The sequence below is a fragment of the Bos javanicus genome, chromosome X (assembly GCF_032452875.1).
Source record: "Bos javanicus breed banteng chromosome X, ARS-OSU_banteng_1.0, whole genome shotgun sequence".
NCBI lineage: Eukaryota > Metazoa > Chordata > Mammalia > Artiodactyla > Bovidae > Bos > Bos javanicus.
The window spans coordinates 142,127,627-142,135,835 of record NC_083897.1 but is presented as its reverse complement, the minus strand read 5'-3'; the positions used below and the strand labels follow the sequence as shown (position 1 = coordinate 142,135,835).

Below are 8,209 nucleotides of genomic sequence, written 5' to 3'. Positions count from 1 at the left end.
AAAGATAGTTACCGTTTCACTCTGATACCTTTAAAGAAATGCCTCCTCTTCAAGAAGATTGACTTAAAAAGAAAAATAAAAGCCTTTGGATAAATGCAAGTTGCTGACTTTCAGACCATAATGCTGAACTGAGTAAAAATAAATAAGTAAATAATTCTAATGGGATACTTGATGGCTTCATAAAGCTGCTAACATAAAGAATTAGTTGCATAGGACTGAAAACTAGCAAACCTGGTTATAATTTTTATGGCTTCTACCCAAAAATTTTCTGGTTTAAATCTGTGTTTCCCAGGTGTAAGAAAACCCACCTGAACCTAATAATGACTTACAGTAACTTGGTAAGTTATACCTTTCGTGAGTTAAATTGAAACATTTATCTTTTTCTCCCTACCTGCCTGATCCTGCCATTATACATATGCTTGTCTCAAACATTAAGCCATGCATAAAGGTGCATGGCCAGTACAAAGAAACTGCAGATAGTTCATTAAATTGTTTATTCCCCCCCTCCCAGGTCACTTGACTACTGCAACTGGATTACAAGCAGTTACACAAATCATTGTTTACATTTGTTCTTTGTTTTCAAATTGTGCTTTGTATCTCTCTGCTGAACTATGTCATTGTCAGTGTGACTAGCTTTGTTACTTATACCCGGTCTAATTTAAAGGACTCTTGCCTCTTGCAGTACCCAAAGTGTAATCAGCCCTCCAACAATACTTCTGTGGCTAAACATCTTGAGAAAAATCACACGTATAAGATGAAATACTTGTAACATTGTGATTCTAACTACGGGAAGAAGCAACAAAGGAAAATGTCTCCTGGATTTTAGTTAGCTAGAATCCAAAGAGTATTTTTAATTACTGATGAGGTCTGGTCCAAAACTTAATACCTGGAGTGGTACATCAAGAATTTTTGCCTAAACTGGATGGAACCTCCCAGTGCCATGGGACAAAAGTTGATCATGAAATGTCTTCCAAATATTGGTCATATTCATGGCCAAAAGGGGGAAACCTGAGAAATGGAACCAGCAACTGCAGCCCTCCAACAAGAGCTGGTCAGACTAGAAGGAGAATAGCTGCTCTCTAGGAGCCATCAGACTACAGCCACTCCCTACGGTGAACCCTGAAGAAATGCTGAGAATACACAATTACAGGACCACAGAGAGCTGAAGTGCAAGGAAGTAATTTTAATGAGCCCTGACTCTTGTGTCTTCCCATACAGAGAAAAGTGCTAAATTCCTTAACTTGAGTTATTGTTTCCTGGATTTCAAGTTCAGTATTTTGAAGTTTACGGGTGTACAGAAGACACTTTCCAAAGAGGGAAATAAGAAGCAAAATCTCAACATATGAAACAGCATATGGTGAACACTGACAACGATGGTGAACACTCCCAGAACGATCCTTCTGATGAAGCAGAATGGTCACTGCCCTCTTTTCCCACAAGACTGTGGAATGGAGTTTGACAGTGGGGAACCGAACCAAAGCTGACTCCGTGTTGGAACCATTTCTTTGACTTGCTTTTTGTTGTCATTGTTATTCTAATCGAACATAATGGCCTGCCTCAGAAGACCCTACCCTTCTGCCTGACTGTTAAAGTGCCTTTTCTCAGCTCACAGGGAGATGAACTGACCCTGCCCAGCTATGAAAAGAAGAAATTAACACATACATTCCAAAGGCTGGCCCATCCTGAGATGTTCTGCAAAATTGAAGACCCTTTTTACTTTGCTTCCTCAGTGTCTCTAGCTCTCTATTTTGCCTTTTGACTTTAGTTTCTCATAACTTCTCTCCCTCTGGCTCTATAAAAGAACCTGTCATCCAGACCCTGACTAGATGGTTACTTTGAGACATTAGTCTGCTGTCTTCTCAGCCGACTGTCCAAGAAAGTTGTATTCCTTGCCTCTCTACCTCCTTTCTCGGATTCACTGGTCTGTCAGTAGCACAGCTAGAGAGCCCATGTGCCATAACTAAAGATCCCAGCTGTGATGAAACAAGGATTTTGCATGCTGCAACTAAGACCTGGCACAGGCAAATAAATAAATGCATAAAAAAATAAATATAATAATACATTTTTGGGTAATAAAAGTTATATAAAAATTACATTGTTTAAAATAGTGGGCTTGTATTTCATTATCTCAACTTTAGACTCTAACTGCATTGCAACCTTGGTCATGTATCCTTGAGGGAAACTGAAATTCTGAGTGGCCAAGATCAATAGCTTCCTTGCAATGTTTAGTTAGGAGTTGTGCAATCTAAGATGTAAAAACAGTGGTTACAGAGAAAACAGACAAGTAGAACAAAATTAATAAACTGGATGAGAGAGACTTCCCAGTTACAAAAATCTGAATAAATTTGAGAAGTAGACAACGGGAAGATGTACCAAGCAGGGCTTAGCATTATTTGGAGGGAGTTACAACAGAAATGTTTTTGTAAGATGATTCTGTTTTTATTTATTCCTCTATTGCCTACATTTTGACCAATATTAATGAGAATTGGGATTAAAGGCCATATGAGTCCTTTCAGTACAAAGCAATAGGATTTTATTTTATTTTATGGCATCACTTTCCTTAAGGATGAAAACTTTTTTCCTTTCTATTTTATCTTTTAATTGATGGAGAATGTTTTACAATGTTCTCTTGGCTTCTGCCATACAGAACGCAAATCAGCCATAATTATTATTAATCACCTCCTTTTTGAGCCCCCTCCCCTCACCCATCTCACCCCTCCAGGTCATCACAGATTGCCTCTCTGGGCTCTCTGTGTTTCAGCAACTTCTTACCAGCTACATATGATTTGCAGGGAAGGAACACAGATGCAGATACAGAGAACAGACTAGTGAACACAGTGAGGGAAGAAGAGTGTTAAGACCAGTGGAAACCAACATGATTATTACAACTGTTGCAATATCTCTTAGAAGAACTAGTGTCTAATCTCCCCTTGATTGGCAGTCAGATCTTCCTAAGTTGGGATGGTCCTAGGATACACTCCCAGGGGACACATGTTGGTAAGAGTCCAAAAGGAAAACCTGGGAATGCTGGGGGTACAAAAGTAGAGATGGAAGGGTGATTATAAGGGGTGTTAGCTGGGATCACATGACTACTCAAATTTATCGAAATCAGGGACTTCTCTGGGGGTCCAGTAGTTAGGATTCTAACCTTTCCCTGCACAGAGTACAGAGTCCATATGGATTTCATCTCTGTTGGAAACTAAGAACCTGCATGCTGCATGGTGTAGCCAATATAAAGAAACAGACCCCCCCCAAAAAAAAGAAAAAAGAAAATTAATATCTGGATCAAAGACCAAAGAAAGGAAAAGGTTTCAGTATATTCTGAAACATGAAAACCTTCTATCATGCAGACTTTTCAGCTGAAAATATGACAGGATAATATACAGAGGAATATATGAACAAAAGAGATAGCATGATATTGCAACTGAAAGAAAAGAGAATAAAAGGAAAAAAAATTGATATATTGTCGGTCCATGTGAACATGAAGGGCAGTGATCCTCTGAAGATGTGAGCTGAGGATGCCCTTGAGACGACAAGCTCTCCTCAAAGGTCTGACTTCAATCCAAATGAAGGATTCTGAGCTCTGCTCTGTCCCAGAAACAGGTAGCACTGGGTCAGCCCTCCAGGTGTTCTCAATTAGCTGACTCAGGAACCCTGAGTCTCCTTGTTTCTTCATTTCTATACTCAGAACAAAATAAACGTTTTAATGTATTTATTTGTTAAATTACAATGAATGAAGATGAAAATAAGTAAAATTGGATTAAAAATACAAAAAAAAAAAACCCCATGACTCACTGTTTCAGTGATGTTGTCTTAGGAAATCTATTTTTTTCCATTAAAAATTCTAAAAATTACAAGACCTGCTATTCAGCATTTTGAGTTAGTGAGTAAATATTATATTACAGATCAAATGGGTAGAAGGGTGTCTGGAAAGAAATCACTGAAAATAAACGACTGAGGCGCCTTCTTCAGATGAGGTTACGGGGCATTTGAATGGATCATCCTCTTAGTACTTAAGAGGAAAAAGCCCACATTGGGGCAGGAGAAGGTGACAAATGCTACGTGCTGACCTGCTCCTCACCTCAGAATAATAGGTGTCTTTCCAAGGGTTTCTGAGGAGATAGTGTTCCCTTGGCTAAACCACACAATCAGTCTTTACTTTTAGAAAATAAATGTTAAACTGTCACCTCCACGTTAAGGATACAAAGCAGGAGTGATGGATGTGTACCTTGGACAGCTCATCTCATTTTGCATCTCATGATAAACAGGAAAATACTTGTCCCCTTGCAATATTGGATGTACTGCAATTTCTCACTTTAAAGGTCAAATGCCCACATCCACATATGCTTCTCTTAAAACAAATCTCATTATCAAAATGACAGAATGCCAGAAAAGTGTATCTCTGCCAACCAGGATACTGAAGGTGCCTTCTGTTGTAATTGGTCATATGAGGAACAACCATTGGTTCTTGATGTGTCATGCCAACAGATGTAGGCTATAAAAGTGGCAGCAATTTTCCATCCTCTCCAACCACTGGGACACCCTCAGCTTCTAAAGAAGAAGGATCAGGAGAGTCAACAAGATGAAGGCTCTGCTGTTCAGTCTTGTCCTTGGTCTGCTTGCTGCCAGTCAAGGCGATGTGATAGATGCCTCTCAGGTACCAGGGGTATTTGAACGTGGTCTAAGCTTGGGAGGAAGTCTTGGCATGTATCCATGTGAGTGTCCCTTTCGAGGTCCAGTCATGTGGATCGCTAAGTCTAGCCATCTCTCTGCAATTCAAAATTTCTGCATTCACTGACTCTATGCCTGCTGTTTGGGATGTCTGTATCACCTTTGCCATCTATTCATTGGCTCTCATGTATGTTCACTTGTCTTGTAAAAACAGAGGAACATCACATAGGTATTAGACTAGGGCTCTTGCATTTGACAAGATAGCTCAAGCTATCTCAGTAATTTCTCAATTGTTTCCTTTACTTGACTTGAGTTTTCACATGATTCTGTAACTAGGGCTGTGTTCATAAAGATAGGTAACTTCTGCTCAAGTGAAAGGGCAGCGAAACTCCTGAGGGATGATGTCGGCCAGAATTTACAGAGACGGACTAAGATTTCTGAAGGGAATTTTACTTTTAGTTCACAGGAAGATGGTTAACCCATTTTATCGCGGCCGAGAACATAGACAAGATCACCGAGGGCGCGCCATTCCACATTTTCATGCGTTACATCGAGTTTGATGAAGAAAATGGCACGATACACTTCCACTTTTACATCAAGTAAGTAAAAATCACCCAGAAGGAAAACACCTATAAGCCCCGACCTAAGGGAGGGTGTGTCTTCCCCTCTGCAGGGAACTCTCTGGGTGATGTTGAGAGCATTATGCCCTGTGCTGTCGGTTTGAGCAGGATCTCTGAGCTGGGGGAGGGGATCAGTCCCTCTTTGAACCTCCAGGGAATGTCCTGAAAACTCTGCTTAGAAGGGGAACCCAGAAGCTCCACTGGCATCAACTCATTAAAGGAAAGAGGGACACGGCAGAGGGAAGAGGCTTGTGTCCTGGAGACCACAGTCCCCACCAGGGGCTTGACCCCTTCCTGCAGAATTTGTAAGAGACGGTTCCCACTGAGCCCAGATGTGAAGGCGGGGGAGAGCACCCAGAGAGCTCTGCCCTTGGGGCTTCCTCACGGGAGCTTTCATCATTACTGAGTTTCCCAGAGCCGTCAGAGCCCCTAGTGACTTTCCCAAGTGCCTTCCCAGGCTCCTGCCAATGCACGTGACAGGAGTTCGATCCCTGGGTCGGGAAGAGGCCCTGGAGGAGGAAATGGTGACCCCCTCCGGTATTCTTGCCTGGACAATCCCATGGACAGAGATGCCTGGTGGGCTACAGCCCAAGGGGTCGCGAAGAGTCTGAGAGGACTGAGCAACCAAGCACACACATACAGTCCCAAGTACCATTCATAGAGTGCTCACTATACCAAAGACGGTTTTCTAAGAACATGCAAGCATGGCAGAAATCAATACAAGCTTGTTCAGCAACTGTCCCCCTCTCTCAAAAGAAAATAAGAAAATGCACAGTCAGCAATGCATTGTGAGGAATAAGAACATTAAGAGAAGAAACAACAACATGTTTTGTTGCAACCCCTTGAACTGTAGCACGCTAGGCTAGGCTTCCCTGTCCTTCATTATCTCCAGGATCTTGCTCAAACTCATGTCCATTCAGTCAGTTATGCCATCCAACCATTTCCTCCTCTGTGGTCCCCTTCTTCTCCTGCTTTCAATCTTTCCCAGCATCAGGGTCTTTTCCAATGAGTCAGTTCTTCGCATCAGGTGGCCAAAATACTGGAGTTTCAGCTTCAGCATTTAATAGTATACTTGCAATCAAATTAGAACCACCCATACAGGAACAGACTCAAAGACACGTATATCTTATCTCAGGAGAAACAGTTGTCTGTTTTCACTAATTTTTAAAGAACATCTGTTATCATCCTCTTTGCCGTATTTTACAATTTTTGTGTCGTATGTTTAATTTTTCATGTGGCGACTCTTTCTGAAGTCACTTTTGCCTGGAGTAGGAAATGGCAACCCACTCCAATATTCTTGCCTGGAGAATCCCATGGACAGAGGAGTCTGGCAGGCTACAGTCCATGTGGCTCCAAAGAGTTGGGCCAAACTGAGTAATTGAACACACAAAGAAGCATAATTAAATGTGTAATTAAATGCACCTTTGTGGAATGCACAGTTCAATGAGCTTTCACATGTGCACAATTGTTTCACCATCTACACATTCGAGATATAAAATTCCAGGCTTCAACTGGTGATTCAGTGCTTAAGAATCCATCTGCCAATGCAGGAGACATGAGCTCCATCTCTGGTCTAGAGGGACCCCACGTGCCCAGGAGCAAGTAAGCCCATGTGCTATGATGACTAAGCCTGTGGGCTATATGCTCTAAAACAAGGGAAGCCACCATAGTGAGAATTCCGGGCACTGCAACTGAAGAGTAATAACCCTTGCCCTCAGCAATAGAGAGAAGCCTGAGTGGCAAGAAGACACAGCACAGTCAAAAAAAAAAAAAACAAAAAAACCAGTTTTGTTTTTAAAAAGAAGGACATAAAATTTCTCCAGCACACCTCCTTTTCTTCACTCATCATTAGATGTCTACCCCTGGAGCCACAGGTAAGAAAAGATCTGCATATTCTCACCTTTTCTGGCTCTTCATGCAACAAAATTAGGCACTCTGAATCATTTTCCCTGCCTTCCCCCAGTCAGCACAATGTTTTAAATAGTTATTGCAGTGCCTGCATAAGCAGTCAAGTTTTTCAAGCCAAATGGAAGGAGTTTGTCTGCTCAGATAAAATGTTGTGTGTTTGCAGGTATATTGGATAATTGTTGTGTTCCTACTTTGTGGTTGTTTTTCAGTGATATCAATGCATTCCATTTCCCTAATGACTAAGAGGGCTTCCCTGACAGCTCAGTTGGTAAAGAATCTGCCTGCAATGCAGGAGACCTCGGTTCAATTCCTGGGTCAGGAAGATCTGCTTGAGAAGAGATAGGCTATGCACTCTAGTATATCTGGGCTTCCCTTGTGGCTCAGCTGGTAAAGAATCTGCCTGCAATGCGGGAGACCTAGCTTTGATCCCTAGGTTGGGACGATCCGGTGGAGATGGGAAAGGCTAGCCACTCCAGTATCCTGACTGGAGAAGTCCATGGATTGTATACTGCATGGAGTTGCAAAGAGGCAGACACGACTGAGTGACTTGTACTTTCACTTTCAATGACCAGAAGCACTGACCACGCTTTATTGTGGACATTCTTTTCCAAGGTGTCTGTTCAAAGAGTAATCCAGTTTCTGTACTATTATTTCCCTTTTTAGTATTTGTTTCATAGACATTCTTTATATGTGCCAAATACACCTTTCTTCACATACATGTACAGAGGACATATGTGAAGTCACTCACTCTTTTGTTACAGAGGTGACAATATATACTAATCATATATTATATACATAAAGTTCTTCATAATATCATATAAGTACATCATGTGGACTTAAGTGTTTGCTTGTGCTCCTGTCTGTGTGAGTGTGAAATGTGTCTGTATAAGTATATGTGTCTTTCAGATTTAATCCTCATATGGCATTGTGATGGAGGAAGAGTGTGTGTTTGTAGAAAATTAAACTTTTTTTAAATGTTGTGATTTTTGGCTCTCACACTGTCTAATGAA

General features: G+C 41.4%; 1 protein-coding gene across 2 annotated transcripts in view; it reads left to right on the top strand.

Moving 5' to 3' along the window:
- Positions 1 to 4,521: 4,521 nt before the first annotated feature.
- Positions 4,522 to 8,209, top strand: part of LOC133242162 (odorant-binding protein-like) — a 38,670-nt gene continuing 34,982 nt past the window's right edge. Inside the window, exons 1-2 of one of the 2 annotated variants that reach the window (XM_061408228.1) lie at positions 4,522 to 4,657; positions 5,131 to 5,270. In XM_061408228.1, coding sequence (XP_061264212.1) covers positions 4,583 to 4,657; positions 5,131 to 5,270 — 215 coding nt within the window. In that variant the 5' untranslated portion in view covers positions 4,522 to 4,582. The remainder of the gene's footprint in view (positions 4,658 to 5,130; positions 5,271 to 8,209) is intronic. The other variant, XM_061408227.1, reaches the window with a different exon arrangement.